At 35.4% G+C, this 17,879-nt stretch overlaps 1 protein-coding gene and 1 pseudogene across 10 annotated transcripts in view; both read right to left on the minus strand.

The window, feature by feature from the left end:
• Positions 1–17,879, minus strand: part of FAM184A (family with sequence similarity 184 member A) — a 107,134-nt gene that overhangs the window by 27,897 nt on the left and 61,358 nt on the right. For 8 of the 10 annotated variants that reach the window (XR_013381635.1, XR_013381648.1, XM_077901215.1 and 5 more), the window contains 4 exons: positions 16,509–16,670; positions 14,737–14,858; positions 12,991–13,141; positions 1,667–1,708 (listed from right to left, as the gene is read on the minus strand). Coding sequence is in view for 8 of the 10 variants with exons in the window: in XM_077901215.1 (XP_077757341.1) it covers positions 1,667–1,708; positions 12,991–13,141; positions 14,737–14,858; positions 16,509–16,670 (477 nt within the window). In the remaining 2 variants the exon portion in view is untranslated. The remainder of the gene's footprint in view (positions 1–1,666; positions 1,709–12,990; positions 13,142–14,736; positions 14,859–16,508; positions 16,671–17,879) is intronic. The other 2 variants (XM_077901205.1, XM_077901183.1) reach the window with 1 other exon arrangement.
• LOC144294771 (small nuclear ribonucleoprotein G pseudogene) lies at positions 13,162–13,595 on the minus strand (annotated as a pseudogene).

Below are 17,879 nucleotides of genomic sequence, written 5' to 3' on the forward strand. Positions count from 1 at the left end.
TATATGTGAATTTCTAAATGTAGCCTTATTTCACCAACATTGGAATATCTTTGTTGCTTATTCTTAAATATATTTTTAAATGGTGTTAAATGTATTCATGTTTTTAAGTAATCTCTCCACCTAATGTGGGGCTCAAACTCACAACCTCAAGAGTTGCATGCTCTACTTACTGAGCCAGCCAGGCATCTCTTTATTCGTGTATTTCTAATTATTTATTTTATTTTTTTATTTTTATTTAAGATTTTATTTATTTATTCATAGAGACGCAGAGATTGAGAGAGAGGCAGAGACACAGGCAGAGGGAGAAGCAGGCACCATGCAGAGAGCCCGACGTGGGACTCAATCCAGGATCCCCAGGATCACGCCCTGGGCTGCAGGCGGCACTAAACCGCTGCGCCACCGGGGGTGCCCTAATTATTTTTTATATAGAAAGCAAAGTTTAATATTAAAAATAGATAAAATGTTCTTTTCTTGCATAGTAAAAAGAATTTAGAGAGGTATGAGGAAATAGTTTTACTCCAGAAGTATCAAAATTTCACAGAACATCTCAAACTTTGATTCTCCTAAGACAGGAGTTGGCAAACTGCAGCCTGTTGTTGTAAAATAATTCTTATTGGCACATAACTACACAGATTCATTCACATATTGTCTATGGCACTTTCATTATACAACAGCAAACTCCAACAATTGCCAGAGAAACTGCACGGCTCACAAGGCCAAAAGTATTTATTACCATCTGGCCTTTTACAGAAAATGTCTGCAGACCTCTGCCCTAGGATATCAAGAAAAATATCCAAAGATGTTCAGTTCTGTTATTTTTTTTTAATTTTTTTAAAAATTTATTTATGATAGAGAGAGAGAGAGAGGCAGAGACACAGGCAGAGGGAGAAGCAGGCTCCATTCACCGGGAGCCCAACGTGGGATTCGATCCCGGGACTCCAGGGTCGCGCCCTGGGCCAAAGGCAGGCGCCAAACCGCTGTGCCACCCAGGGATCCCGAGTTCTGTTATTTTAAAGAACAACGTTGGGTATGGTAAAAAAAATATATATATATTTTTTAATATTCATATTACATATGAAAAATTTTTAAAGGAGTGTTTACATTGGAATATTACTTTGAGGCTTAATTTCTGTATATGTTAGTAAGAACAATAGCTTTGCCAGTTCTTAGAAAAGGGATTTACTTCATTTCACTGGTCTTTTAATAATTACAACATCAAAATGTAAGATATGTTCTGAATCTCATGAACCTTCACAACTATTACTTGTTTATTGATACTACTTTCTCACAAAATAAACTAGTTTAACCAAAGAAAACATATTTACATTTATCCATTGTTACGACAGTCAAATAGTTAATAGTTTTCAAAAATATTTTTCAAAGTAAGCATTTAAATAATAAATTTTATGTTTGAGAGGTAAAATCTTGCTTGACTTTATATAACAAAAATATGCCCATTAATACAATGTGGTAGATGTATGCACATACACAAATGAATGGCTGAAAGTTAGAAGCTTTTGTTACCCATATACAAAAACATAAGTTAGTGAATGCTGAAGTGTATTTTTTATATCGTAAGTTAAAACTTTAAAGCAGTGATAATATTTACGCAAAATCAAAAGTGCAACATGCCCCTGTGTACAAACTGTAAGTGCCGCTCACTTACATTGTTGATAGATTTATGCAAAGCTTCACCCAGAGAGTGCCGCTAGGAAGAAAAGATCAAAGGAATAAAGGGAAACATTCAGAAATCAACTAAGTGAAAGAAAGGGATCTAAAAGGGAGAGTAAAACACAGGACATTAATTATAATATGCTCAAGAAAAAATAAATCGAAAACAGTTCTGAGAAAGGAATTAGACAAAAAAAATTTAAGACACAATCTAAATTTTCTGTAGTCCCTTAAAACAGTATCTGATGCCTGTGGGATGGCAGACTTACCTATGCAAAATATTGAAGGCCATTACATATATCAGAGTTCAGTTGAAAAGATAATGGTTATTGAAGGACCTAAAAGAAATATTACTGTTCTAAGTTCCTCTTAGAAATCTAAAATATAATGTGTCAAAAAAGCATTATACTCACTACTGGTATGGTATGCTCATGACAGATTTCTCAAGAGAAATGAGCAGATGAGAACTGAAACACTAACTGCATAATTTGGGGGCCAAAAATAAATATGAGTTAATCATTAAAATATAAACATTTAATAATAATCTGATTTTATACTTGGGGGAAAGAAGAAAGAAATGCCTTTATATCTTTTCGATTCTTTTTTCTAGGATATATTTAGCAAATTATTTATGGTCTAGGTTTATTTTTCAAAAGTTCATTGCAATTTTGAGAGTGATATAAAACAATTGGAAAAATCTATATATACCCTCTCTTTCCCCAAATATGGGGGGAAATGTGACTTCATTTTCAATTGCCTCATTTTTTTCTGCTTTCCAAAAATATAAAAGAGTATTTAAATTTATATTAGTAATTTAAGTAGAAAAGTTCTTGTGAAATAGTTTTCACTTGGACATTTATCACATTTTCAGACAAAAAAGAATTCTTTTTTTCATATTATTATTCCTTGGTATGTCATAAACTAAAACTTGTTTTTCATCTGGTAAATCATTTTTTTTCTAATAATTTAATATAATTTAGAATATAGTATACTAGTGTTATGAAAGAAAGTTGAGAAAAAAGATTAATTTCTATTTGGTTTTTCCATAACTACTCAATTTAAAGTTTCTCATAAATATATAATACATAGAATTATATATATAATACATAATATACAATTTGTATAGACATACACACTTTTTCTTTTATATATTAGTTATATTAATTTTACTTACTTTTTCTTTATGCTTTCTCATACTTATTCTTTATATACTAATAAGATACTTCTCCAGACTTCACAAAATTTATGAAAAGCTGAGGAATTTTCAGTTGTGTTTTTTTGTATTATCTCTTTGTATTTCTCAGAACTGTTGTCCTAGTACTAGACGTTAATTTAAAATTTATGGCATTTACTTATGAAATAGATATTATTTTCACTCTTTAAGTATTACCAGACATAAATATGTATGTTATTGAGGATTCCTGAGCTAACTGATAAAGTAGGCTAATATGATAGATTGTAAAGTGGCATGTCAGGTATCCCTTAGGAATTCTAGATTTTAGATTTTATACAACAGAAGTATTCTAGAACACTTGGAATCTAAACTCACAGGGGCACTGTGTCTGGCAACACACTGGTACAAGCCATGGAAATAGCTAAACCAAAGGCATGGTCCTTGAGCAGAGCCTTGGGGCGACTCATATCACAGACCTGGCTGTGGCAATGGGGACATGCACTAATGCTATTGGGTCACAATACCCTTATTGGTTAATACATAAATGAAGTAAGATTTATTTTTTCATTAAATTCTTTATTGGAGTACTATTAAATTCCAGGAATATCTTAAGTATAGAGTGAATAGAAAGTTGAATATGACAATAAAACAAATATACAAAAAATCAAAGAAATAGTTGATGATAAAAACTATGATTAAAAAAACCCGCTGTGATAGCAAATGACTGTAAGTGATACTGGGTTGACTGTTAGGAAAGATCTTTTGAAAGAAGTGACGCTTCAACTTGGAAAATCAATGAAAAAGCCAGCCACTAAATGGGGGAAAGGGTGTCCAGGCACATGAATTAGCTAGCACAAAGACCTTGAGGTGGAAGTGAGCTGGGAGCGACTAGGTGTGCATGTGTGTATATGTGCTGGGGGGAAAGTAAGTTTGTGACAATGACATGAGATGCGTGATTTTTGCAGGGGCCAGATGGCTTAAGGCCTAGGACAATAAAAACAAAGAGTCTTAATTCAATGAAATACCTTGAAAGAATCTTTGGGAGGGGAATGGCAAGATCAGTTACATCATAAAAGGTTACTTTGAGTGCTATGAAGAAAAGTGAAACTGGGGAGACTGGATAGGAGGCTATTACAGTGGTGGCTTGGCCTAGTGTTTACTAGGGGAGATGGAAACACTTGGAGCTGGGGTGTTTTGGAGGTGGAATAAATAGGATTGACAGGTTACAGGAGATAAGGGAAAAAAGAAATCAAAGATGACCTTTAGTTTTTGTTTTGAGCAACAAGCAGTGCCAAGAAGTGAAGATGATGGGTTAGGGGATGGTGATAGGCAATCAATATTTCTGAATCAAACATGTGAAATTTGAGATGCCTATTAGCCAACCAAGTGATTTTGAGTTCAGGTGAAGAAGTCAAGGCTAGAGATTTAACTTTGGAAGTCACTGACATAGAGATGGTATTTATGCCACAACACTAGATGAGATCCCTCAAGTTAAGTGTCTGCGTGAAAGAATACTGAATGAACTAAAAATCCGTATGCAAAAATATTATTTGGTTAAGCTTTCTATATAAGCAAGATCCATGTTAATAAAAACTGATGCCCTCTATAATAATCAATTTGTTTTAAAACATCTTAAGCTTATTAATTTTTGAGATAAGTGCAAAGGGCTTCAGGACATCCTCTTCAATTGATAGCACCTCAACACAGAAGACTTACTGAATGTGTTTCAGGATTTCTTTTCTTTATATTTTTTTTTTTAATTTTTATTTATTTATGATAGTCACAGAGAGAGAGAGAGGCAGAGACACAGGCAGAGGGAGAAGCAGGCTCCATGCACTGGGAGCCTGACGTGGGATTCGATCCCGGGTCTCCAGGATCGCGCCCTGGGGCAAAGGCAGGCGCTAAACCGCTGCGCCACCCAGGGATCCCTTTTTTTTTTTTTTTTTTTTTAATTTTTATTTATTTACAGGATTTCTTTTCTTGAAGGATGAATATAATCAGACATTGACATAAGTGAGAAAGAAAACTGAAAATAATTTAAAAAGTTGCTGCATGCAATTAGAAATCTAGAACTTTGTAAGAAAATATGCTCTTAGGAGTCATCCCATTGTTCTAAATATCAGTTTATTCATTTAGAAAATAGCACAAGATTTTACACGTTTGCAATTTGCAAACATATTAATATATAAACATTGAAATCCACTGAACTACCAGCTTTTGGAGGACAAAGACCAGGTCTTATTCTTAGTTGTATCCAAAGTGCCTAACAGTATGTGGCAAAAAGTAAATAGGTCAATAAATGCTTATTTAAGACTAAATGAATGATATGAACTCTTATTTAGTTTTTGCTACTCCCTACCTTACTTTTCCTCTCCCCCATAAAAAGAGCAGTAAAGAGAAATTTCAGTTAAAAAGAATAAAGTTATTTAGAAAAAACTACATCTACTAGTATCATGCAAAAATCCTGTTGACAAGGTCAACAGATTCTAAGATTTAAAAATATATCCTCTAAGAGAAATGAACTAATGAGCATACTAAATATTTGTCCAGAAAATATTAATCAGAACAAAGAAAAACTGCCAAGAGGGAAAAATATTCATTGAATGGCACCTAACTTGTCCCACTGTAGTCTATTCTCCATACTGCAGCCAGATTTTTGAAGTTGAGTATGAATATTTCACACTCCTGATTAAAATCTCTCAACAGTTCCTCATTGTTCTTTAGACAAAGTCTCAACAAAACCCCAAGTGATCCAATGCTGCCTCCTCCCCAGCCTTCTGATTCTCTTTTCTCCAGAGCAAAGGTATTTGGGGGCTGCCTGAGGGCCTTTGCACATACATCCCCATTCTGCTCAGAATGTGGTTTTCCTTCTCCTCTTGGCCTGACTCCTGCTTCTCTCTCAGATCCTAAGTAAAGGATCCCACAGTTCAATAAACCTTCCCCAAGTTCCCAGACTATGTTAGGTCCCCAGGGTACACATGCTGTGTATGTACCTCAGTTGTAAGGAGTTAATGTGTTAAACTGTTATTTCTATTTGCGTTCCTTTCTAGATGATAAGCACTAGGAAAGCAGAGATCATTATGATTCCATTATGAGTCTAGCGCACTACATGGTGTATCAAAAGCACTAAATTTTTGACAAATGTCAAAAGACAGAATAAAATTCTCTTTACTAACACAAGAAATGTCATTTATCAAATTTTTAACTTCCTTGAAATAACATGTACACTAATCTTACACTGAAATTCAAGTGAAATATGTTAATGCCTAATAAAATGTTCTAAAATTCAATATTTAGTATACAATATGGTAATTTCTTAAAGCAAATTATGTACTTTCCCTAATATTAATTTCAAGTTTTACTATATCTACAGAAAAGTGACTGAGAGAAACTTAAGTTTTAGAAAGTAAAAATCACAGCTTTAATAATTCTTCTGAAGCAAAAGCAGAAGAAAAACTCATGAATAATTGTTCAACATTTAAACTAAAGTGTAATAACAGGCATATAATAAATGAAATTAAGATGAAGACAAGCTATCACTTTAAATAATTCTTACACTTTTCTCAGAGATTATCTAAAATAACTTTATAATCAATACCCAATGAACTTAAGATCCAAAATGCTTTTTTAGTATTTGTCATATGAAATAGGAATATATTAAGTTGATTTGTTACTACAATGCTGTCTAAATGTTTTTAAGTAGTTTTTCAGGTGTGTTCTGGTCCTACCACCTCTGAAGGCACAAACTGCATTTCATCACAGGTCTTACTATAGTATTTTGCAGAATAGATACATGCTTAGTACACATTAAGAACGCCCCAGTATTTTAGCATCTCTTTTTAAAGCCAGCTGTAGATATCATTGTTCCATCTCTTCACTCTTTTCTCCTAAAGCTACCAATTTAACAACTGGATTAACTTATTCTAAAGAAGGAGGTTTGGGTAGGGAAAAGAAAATTAAACACTTTTAGATTTGCAAATTAATTGAAAAAACAATTCAGAATCATTAATCTTGGAAGAAAAAAATCTCAAGAGGAAGAACACTAACAACACTAAATCTGATAAAAGAGGACATACTACAGTTAAAGTACAATAAGATCATTAATTTTTTTGACTGAAGAGAGTTTAAAAACAAGCTTCATATTTCCTAAGGAAAATACTGCATATTAACTTTGAATCCAGGAACTGAAGTATAAAGAATAATGGATGTTGACTGATTTTTGGTAGACTTTAATTCCATTCCACATTTTCTAGCGTCGTAACCTGCTATTCCCACTCTTTGTTCTAGCTGGCTTCTCTTTCTCCGTATTTTTTTTCCCTTCACTCTTTCCACTGCTCTTCCCTTTGACTTCCTTTTTCCTTATTCCAATCATCTCTTTTTCCAGGGCTCAGGCTGGATCTATGATGTTTGTTCTACATGGTTTCCTGCTCTCCTAATAAGAAAACTCAGGGTCAGCTTCACTGATCACTGCTCAGGGCTCGGTCAAAGTCTTTGTGTTAGCTGGGAAGAGATGATTCCAGCTCCCTTTCTAATCTCTACCTCAGAACCCATTTGTATCTATTCTTCCATTACAAGGTATTATTGTTATTCTTTTAAAATCAACATAAAAACTGATGAAAATACCATCTTTTTCCAGTAGGCAGAAATGCAATTTCTAAAGAGAATTCCTTCCTAGCATGAAACTTTAGAGTTAAGAAATGCAGCTAGCAGAATCAGCACTGAGCCAAACTTACTCAAAATTTTTGTGATCTAAATAGTGTAAACCAGGAGATCCCTGGAGGGCTCAGCAGTTTAGCACTTGCCTTTGGCCCAGGGCATGATCCTGGAGACGGGGAATCAAGTCCCACATCAGGCTCCCTGCATGGAGCCTGCTTCTCCCTCTGCCTGGGTCTCTGCCTCTCTCAGTGTCTCTCATGAATAAATAAATAAAATCTTAAAAAAAAATAAAAATAAATAGTGCAGACCACTGCTAATAGAATTGTCACTGAGAGCCATGTGTATAATCTAAAAAGGTTTTAATAGCCATATTTTTAAAAAAGATTTTTAGTCATATATTTAACCCTATCTATCCAAAACATTATCATCTCAAAATGTGATTACAGCATACAAAAATATTAGTGAGACAGACAATCCATCCAGTTTTTGTACTAAGTATTTGAAACCTAGCATACCCTTTACAATGACATCTCAGTTTGGATGAATCCCATTTCAAGTGCTCAACAGTCATATGTGGCTAGTAGCTACCATCTTGGACAGCACTGGTCGAGAAATCAGAACACAGTGTGCAACACCTCCAGAAGCTGGCTTCTCAGTCGGTCTTAATCAACAGCACTTATTTTAATGTTCTATTTCTTATTCATGTCATTGCCCTTTCTAGATGAGTGTGAAAAATTCTAAAATTTCCTATGATGGTAGAATCAATATGTCTAAAACTAAACTTACCATCCCCTCAATTAAGTAGTTCATGACCTCCCTGTCTCAGATGTTTATTCTGGCTTTAAATCCTGAGTCAACTTTAACATTTCTTTCTCCTTTACCAAAGTAGTCCCTCAAATTTCATGATTTGTTCCCTTATAGTTTCTCTTGTATTTTCAGTGAAAAAAAAAAAAAAAAAACTCAATTCAGGTTCTAAATGGGCAGAATCATTTGTACTTCATATATCTGACAACTTCCTCTTCAGTGCTATGCCTCGGTTTTTCTTCACTCCATTCAACAACTATTGAGTGCTTACTATATGGCAGGCAGTTTAGGGAGCTGAGTATGCAATAGTGAACAGTACAGATAAAGATCCAGCTCTCATGAAACTACATTCTAACAGGGAAAAGAATCAACATGATGCTATGTAGTAACAAATGTTTTGAAGACACACAAAACAGAATAAGAGGACACAGAATGATGGAGGGTGCTATTTTAGAGGAAGTGGTTAAGGAAGATCTTTTTGAAGAGTTAAGATTGAGCAGAAAGTAAAAGAATAAGCCATAAGATCCGGGGAAAGTGAGTTCCATGTGGAGGGACTGGTAGGAGCAAAGGCTCTGGGATGGATTAACCTTGGGATGTGTGTGTGTGTGTTCCAGGAACTGCCAAGTCTTCCAGTAGAACTCCAGAAAAAGAAGGGAAGGAGTGGCAGGAGACAAATCATAAGGCTGCTGGTATAGGCCACAGAAGTATGGATTGTAATCTAAACATGGAAGGTTTTAAGCAGGGGAGTAACGTGATCTGATTTAATATTTTAAAAGTATCACTCCAGCTGGTTGAGAAACAATATGCAGGTGGGCAAGAGAAGATGCGGAAGACCAAATACAGGTTCCATTTACAGTGTAGGGAGAACTGCAATAATTTGGACTAGGGTGGTAGCAGAGGAAGTACTGGGAAATGGGCAGACCCTGGGTGAAGGCAGAATAGCAGGAAATGCAGATGGACTGGCTGTACAGGGTGACAGAGAGGAGTTAGAGATGGCTGAGCAATAAATGGATGGCAGTGTCTAGGAGGAACATCTGGCTTAGGTTGAGGGGTGATGGTTGGGTGCATGTGTATTCAAGAGTTCTGTTTCAGATGTTTTGGATTATTTATATTGAGATCGCTCCATTTCACCCTCACTTCAGTATCACAGCCACATAAAGCTCCCTAAAATAAAACTTTCAAGATGTTATTCTCCTATCCATAAATCTTTGACAATCCCATACCTTACTGAGTGAACTATGAACTCCTATGCTCGGAAGTCAAAATTTTTCACACTGACCTTTCATCCCAACTGTCCCCACCTCATTTTTCTGTATTTCTCAGAGTGCCTGGGAAATAAGAGTATATTCAATCAAATGTTAAATGGATAGAAATATTTGTGTTTATCCTTTACCCTATTTGAAAGTCACCCTAGAGCTGACCTCTCCAATGACATTTTCCCCAATCACACTGCCATGTCACTCTATACTCCCACCCAGTGGTAAATTGCTAAGTATGTAATAGCTCTCTGAAAAATCAGAGATGTGCAGATGTGCAGTACGTGCTGGTTGTCTGTGGTGTGAATATTCTCACTGTGGATATCTGTTAGCCACCAACATGTCCCAGAATATGGGGCTGTAAAGGCCTCCACATAATCAGAGCTGTGTGACCTGGTAGGAACCAGATCCAGCACATCATTGCTCCTATAGTACAAAGTGTCCAGACCATTACTGTAGGTATCTGTAACTAAATCTTCTCTTGTTAGATTATAGATAGGCTAAAAACTGTGTCATATACACAGTGGCTATAACCAGCTACATAAGGGCCTCAAAGTTCAAAATGGAGATTCAGACCCAAACTACAAAGTCCCACAGTTCTATGTCTGAATGATTGTGTGTCTCCCAAATTTCTCAGTCCACTGATCTGAATGAAGGAATTAGAATAGTAATTCACTGGACTGGACACAAAATAAAATTTGCCCTGAAAAAGGTGAAATGAAAGGATATATGATGACATTTTAGGATCACAAGTATAAAGTATGATCAAAGAGGACTCTGTGTACTCACTTTTCTTTAGATAGAGTTGAAGAATAAAAATGTAGTTCTTTTGCTTTAAAGAAATTCAAACGTACGCTAATTAGCCCAGAAACTATACCTAGTTTTGAACTAAAGTATAATCATTGGACAGAAAAAAAAAGAACATAGTGAAACATTAAAACTAAAAATATGAAATTAGATTCTGATCAGAGCACAGAATAAAAATAATAGCTTTGGGTAATTTTGATAAGGTAAAGAACATCTGACTGAAGAAAAGTGAAAATCTTATGTCTTTCTTTGCTCATTTCTTGATAGGTAAAGTTATTTATTTTAAAAGATTTTATTTATTTATTCATGAGAGACACAGAGAGAGAGGCACAGACACAGGCAGAGGGAGAAGCAGGCTCCATGCAGGGAGCCCGACGTGGGACTCAATCCCGGGTCTCCAGGATCACACCCTGGGCTGAAGGCAGCACTAAACCTCTGAGCCACCTGGGCTGCCCTTGATAGGTAAGTTTAAATCAGAATTAAATCTCAAGAGATTAAGTTCACATGAAAGATACACTATTTCTTCTTTGCTCTAAGCAGAATAAAATACAAGTAAACCAAGACACAAAAACAGACTTGTGTTCACTTCATAGTTAAAATATGTGAAAACACAGATCCTCCAATACTTTTCACCTGGCTGTTCCAATTCTGCTCCCCACTCTTACTCCTTAAATGTCACAAAGCCCACGCCAGATCTGTTTTCCCTAAGTGCAGAGGGGTGCTGGTGTGCTAGGGACAAGGGGATGAGTGAGGCCAGTAGTAGTAAGCAGAGTGAAATGGTGGTAGGGCTCAGCACTGGGGCATGGAAGGTATGAGGAACAGGGCTTAGTAGGAGTCAGGCAAGTGGAAAGTGATAGAGCAGGTATATATAACACACTGGTCTAGGAATCCATCCAAAATAATCAAGCAAACAAGATCCAAAGGGCCAAGAAAAGACTGCTGGTCCTGCTAGAAGTTTGTCCTCTCAACACGCCTGGAAAGAGTGCAACTTTGATGACACAATAACTACTTTCACTTCAGTGGAATCCTTTGTTCACTTGTTTTAACTTTCTTCAAGTACAGAGGATCCCAAGGTACAACAGCTATTTGCAGGCTTATCTGTGGGAAGGTGTATGCCCTATAGATTTTAGAAGTGGGGAGAAGGGAAGATATTATAATTTTGGAAATGGGACTGATGGCACAGAGCAGCACAGAAAGTTTCATCTTTGGAGGCAATTAATTTCTGGTTATACTGATATTTATGGTTAATCTGTTTTGAAAACTGATCAGAATATTATTTCTATAAAGCTGGCAAAAATTGGAGTCATTATGTAATAAATTACTTTATGATACACAGAACTAAAATAACATGCAAAACATTATGTCCTCTCAGGAATAAACAATGCAGAAGAGACACTAGGGAAAAAAAAAAAAAAAGAAAAAGTATCAGAGAAGAAGCATGGATGAAATTTGACAATTTATTATAAGTGAGATTACATGAGTAATGAAATAATTTAATAGAAAACAGATGGGAGAAGTGGTAGGTCCTCTTTACAGTGCCAGGACCAGCCAAAAAATGTCTATATCAATAGTTTGTGATTGAAAAACAAGGCAGGCTTTCAGGGGTGATTTTCATTTTTATTATATAATTGAACAAATCTTTTAAAGTACAGAACATCATAGAAGAGTAGTACCAGTCTATCCAGGAAAATCCATCCTTTTAGGTCTCTAAATAGGAACGTAAAATAAGTGTACAGAAGGTAACCAATAAGCAATGAAAGACCAGACACAAAGTGGCAGGCCCCAATTACTCCTGAAAGATACTGCATATATGTATTTACTATGTAGTAAGTTATCCTATAGAAAGCCTATCCTGTTTATTTTGAAATTCATCATGATCACAAATAGAAAGATAATAGTAGATTTCTAGCACTAAATTACAGAGCTGCTTCTTGTCCAAGTTCTGCACTTGCTTATCAACTAGTGACTCATGCAGTCAGTCTTATTTAATAGCTGGCTTTGCAGGAGAGTGCTAAGAATTAATAAATTTAGAAGTTGTGTAAATGAGTGAAAATTCTTTTAATTATAGTTATAAATGGAAATAGGTTAATCTGACAGAAGAAGATAGATTTAGGACATAAGAAAGATTTATATAGATATATTTATAAGATAAATATAACACTACCTCTTATTGATAACATTTTGAAGTGTAACAGGCAACCTTCTTTTGGTGAGAAAGAAACTGCTCACCTCTGATACAACTATAGGCAATCAGGATGTATTTAATAAATTTTACCTCCCAGGGCCCAAATGATATCTAGTGGCTTGAAAAAAAGATTTTATACTTTCAAAATATGGGTAATTTCTCCACTTAAAAATCTCTAAAGTGTTCAGTTCAAATATTAAACCAAAACCTGTAAATTCTTTATAGAATTTAGGACTGCATATATAACATTATTTAGTACAATGTTTCACAAGTTATTAAATATGTCACCTTTGATTTTATTCATTTTTAAAATTTAAAATTTGCCCTATGAAAAATAACAAAATATAGCGAATTAATGCACAATGTTTTATAATATTTCCCTGGCTAGAGAATGTCAAAGAAAATGAACTTTCAGAATGTTAGAGACTATTAATTACCTGGTTTAAGAGATCTTCTACTTTCTTCTGCCATGAATCCCTGGCTGCATTTTTCTCTCGTTCCTTTAACTGCAAAAGTTGAGACATTGCTGACTTCTTATCTTCTTCATGTTGAAGTCTTAGCTCTTCACGAAGTTTAGAACACTCCTGTCTAAAATAAAACAAATGCCTTACTTTTTTTTTTTTTAGTATTATAAAAGTTTAACAAAAAAGTTCAATATAAAAATGCACATGACCTGGTATTCGTATTGCAATAAAAGAGGTGCTATGGAGAACAGACATGTGAAAGCTACTGATTTCTTCTGATGAACATACCCATTGTTTTTACTTATTGCAAGGCTTCTAATATACCATTTCCTCATATTACCACCATTCCAATATTGTTCTGTTTCGCACTAGTTACCATCTTCAGACATTCATCCATCACAAGATTCATAAACAGATCGAACCCCTGCAATATTCCTTGGACATGTCTGCCACCTTTTAACTGTCAATGATAATTTCTTGTTCACAATTTTTTCAACTTAAGAGGGTGAGCTTTGTGTCGACTCAGCAAGCTCAAAGTTGCCTCCAAATGGAATTTGTAGCATCCCTCATGCTCCCATGGTAGGCCCCAAATGCCTTTACTTTTTAAAGATAATTATTCTTCTCAGTAGTTACAGTGTAGTTGTTCACAGGTTTTCTAAGTATTTAATTAATCTTCCTCAAAAGTCAACTCAGAATAAGAGTTGATTATTTTTTTAATCAGGCTTATAGGACTTAGGTAAGTTAATAATTTACCTAAGATCATTGATTATCAGTTTTTAACGGCAGAACAGGTACTAAAACAAGTCTTCTGACTTGAGGTTAGTATTTTATATAAAGAAAATAAGATCAGAAAAAGTATTCAAGCATAAAAAAAGAATTCCAATTTCTCTGCATCTAATCATGAAAACATTCATTAAAAATGCTATCAACTATGATTTTAATGCTAAGACAACATAAGCTATATAGTGGAAAAACACTTTGGCACATCTGTATTAAGATTACATTACAGATCCCTCTTACACTGTGGGTGGGAATGTGAACTGGTGCAGCCACTCTGGAAAACTGTGTGGAGGTTCCTCAAAGAGTTAAAAATAGACCTGCCCTACAACCCAGCAATTGCACTGCTGGGGATTTACCCCAAAGATACAGATGCAATGAAACGCCGGGACACCTGCACCCCGATGTTTCTAGCAGCAATGTCCACAATAGCCAAACTGTGGAAGGAGCCTCGGTGTCCATCGAAAGATGAATGGATAAAGAAGATGTGGTTTATGTATACAATGGAATATTACTCAGCCATTAGAAATGACAAACACCCACCATTTGCTGCAACGTGGATGGAACTGGAGGGTATTATGCTGAGTGAAGTAAGTCAATCGGAGAAAGACAAACATTATATGTTCTCATTCATTTGGGGAATATAAATAATAGTGAAAGGGAATATAAGAGAAGGGAGAAGAAATGTGTGGGAAATATTGGAAAGGGAGACAGAACATAAAGACTCCTAACTCTGGGAAACGAACTAAGGGTGATGGAAGGGGAGGAGGGCGGGGGGTGGGGGTGAATGGGTGACGGGCACTGAGGGGGGCACTTGATGGGATGAGCACTGGGTGTTATTCTGTATGTTGGCAAATTGAACACCAATAAAAAATAAATTTATTATTAAAAAAAGAGAGAGAATGAAAAAAAAAAGATTACATTACAGAGTAAAAAACATACCTAAGGTTTTCAGTCCATTTTATTTCTAAGTCATGGGCCATTCTGTCCACTCTGAGCTTCTCTTCCTCTTTCATGGCAGCAAGTGTTTCTTCATGCTGGTGCCTTTCTTGTTCTAGCTCACCCTGAAGAATAAAAACATGTCAATGAAAACAAGTCTTTAAAGGCAAAGTCAGGGGATCCCTGGGTGGCTCAGCGGTTTAGGGCCTGCCTTTGGCCCAGGGCTTGATCCTGGAGACCCGGGATCGAGTCCCACGTCGGGTTCCCGGCATGGAGCCTGCTTCTCTTTCCTCCTGTGTCTCTGCCTCTCTCTCTCTATCATAAATAAATAAATAAATAAATAAATAAATAAATAAATAAATATTTTAAAGGCAAAGTCATTGCTGGTTATTTCAAATAAGTAGAGTGCTTGCATTATAATTTAAATCCTTATAGCACAATAACTGATAAAGCTATCTATAATAATTACTCAAGATTTCTGAGTAAAATATGTGGCACATACTTTATATTTTAAATGTCCTTGTGCAAACTATGTTTCATTAAGGCTTCTAATTTTACAAATCATTTTAAACAGTTTAAAGCTAGCATAACTGATAATCTTAACTTTCCATGTTGGATAGTATCTTCAAATATATACACATTACAGATACATTATTCAAATTCATTCATATTTATATTCAAAAGTTTGCTATTTATTCAGAGCTGATGCATTGTAGCTATACCTTACTGACATGATTAAAATAATTATAAGACATTTGGCTACTAATTGTTTTCACTATAGAACTTTAAACCAGGGATTGTGTTTAATGTTATGGAAACCTAATATATATATATAATTCATAAATTATATATAAATATATATGAATTATATATATATAAATATATATATAATTCATAAACCTAATATATATAATTCATATATATATATATATATGAAATGCCTGTAGATTAGCATTAAGTGGCTCTCAGGAGCCTAGGGCTAGAGGTGACCTGCTTGGACAACATAGCAACCATGGGTCCCTGCCAGCAGTGGGGCAGCTCTTCAGCTACAACAGGAAAGGAACAGATGATGGTGCTTCCTTCTGCTTTCACAATGACCCTTTCTGGATCACCCACTTACTAACAGCATGTGTTGTAGTGCTACTGAGGGGCATATCCACGTTATCGGAGAGAAGAAAGTCCATGTTGAAACCTGCCATGCTACACTGCTGACCTGGCTACAAGCAGTAAATTCTGAAAACTGGATCCAGCCATTTTAATCAACTGTCCTTTTCACTAAGTATTCTGCCTCTAGGAACTATTTTTGTCACCACGGGCAGGATTAAACAGGGCAGAATTACTTAAAAAGTATTTCTTTTACTGAATGCAAAGTACTTTATTAGACATTAATAGGGAAAGAAAAGAGGTAAAGAAAATACTTGCTCTTTTTTTTTTTTTCCAAGTGTTTCCATATCCATTGCCTCCTGGGATCCTCATAACAACACGAGGAGGTTATAGTGAGGAAACAGAGGCTCAGCAAGGTTGAGTATTGCCAGAATACAATATTGTCATCATTGTCATCAGCATCTTACTCCTTATTTACCAACCATGGCCTAAGATGTCTTAAGGGCAGAGTCTTGCTTACCTGTGTCTGGATTCCCCCACAGGTGCCAACGAACAGGTTGACAGTCAGGAACCAATACCCATTTGATGACGGGTAATAAACTTTAAGGAGACTACCTAATTATATTTTTACCTTGCTGATGTTTAGATTATAGCAGGTATTATAAAATTACCTCAACATTTAATAGAGCATCTTTGGTGTCCTTCAGCCGGCCTTTAGTCAAGTCGAGCTCATTCTGAAGTCTCTCCTGGGAGTCCTGAAGACTAGCAATGAGGCCTTCTGCAGAGCCAAGACCTTGTTCACTTTTCCTCACTAGATCTTGGAGGCGGCCAATCTGCAAGTACATGTAGTACTTTTAATATATCTCAATCAACCAGCAAAACAGCCATGTTTGTTTTCTTAAAGTCTTTTTTTCTTTAGTGGTAATTTTACTGAATGGATTTCTTTGATGAATTTGGAAGAGGCACTCAATAATCATGATAGCTTTCATCTGTTGTTTTTTTTTGGATTTTTTTTTTTTTTTACAAGGACCTCCATATTTACAATTTCCCTTTTTTGTGACAACCATGTGAATAAGTGGATAACTCAAGTCTCTATTTTAACAAAGAGAATTCCTGTTTCTATCAAATAATCAAATACCTATCCAAAGGAATGGAAACAAGATGAAGATTATATCAAAGAGGGAAAAAAAGTATTTTTTTAGATACAAATATTTTTAAAACTGCTCTTTAAAATGGAATCACTTATACTTCATTTGAGCCCAGTTCTCCTGCTGGTTTATAAAGGTGACTGACTTAGGTCAACATTGATGAGCTAATAAATGCATATTAGAATAAGTTGTGATTTCTTTGTTTCCCTACAAAATTTCCTCAGGAAATTGTTAAGAGTTGAATTTATACACTCTTGAAATTAGGAGTTAATAAGGCAATCTATTGATTAGACAGATCCATATCCTCAAGTTATGAGAACTAAGATCAATAAAAGAAATACTTTAACTAGGAAAGTGCTATGAAGAAAAAAAAAAAATCTTTTTATAAAACAGCCAAGCTATCAAAACTCTACAGAAGGGGGATCCCTGGGTGGCGCAGCGGTTTGGCGCCTGCCTTTGGCCCAGGGCGCGATCCTGGAGACCCGGGATCGAATCCCACGTCGGGCTCCCTGCATGGAGCCTGCTTCTCCCTCTGCCTGTGTCTCTGCCTCTCTCTCTCTCTGTGACTATCATGAATAAATAAATAAAATCTTTAAAAAAAAAAAAAAAAAAAAAAACTCTACAGAAATGAAAACTGCTAATTTTTATTTTTATTTTTTTTGAAAACTGCTAATTTTAAAATAACACCTGAATATTTCTCATTATAAATACAGGGATCACAAGGAAAGCTGCAAACGTTTTCCTTCAACATTCTCTCAATTCACCACCCCTCTTCCTGTCCCCTTTCCACCCAGATGTTTATATACTGAATAATTCTGGTGATGGTAACATTTTATATTTGTTAGTATTTTTAAAGGGATGCCAACCTCATAAAATGAGCTGGAAACCTTCCAT

This window comes from Canis aureus, chromosome 1 (assembly GCF_053574225.1).
Source record: "Canis aureus isolate CA01 chromosome 1, VMU_Caureus_v.1.0, whole genome shotgun sequence".
Lineage (NCBI taxonomy): Eukaryota > Metazoa > Chordata > Mammalia > Carnivora > Canidae > Canis > Canis aureus.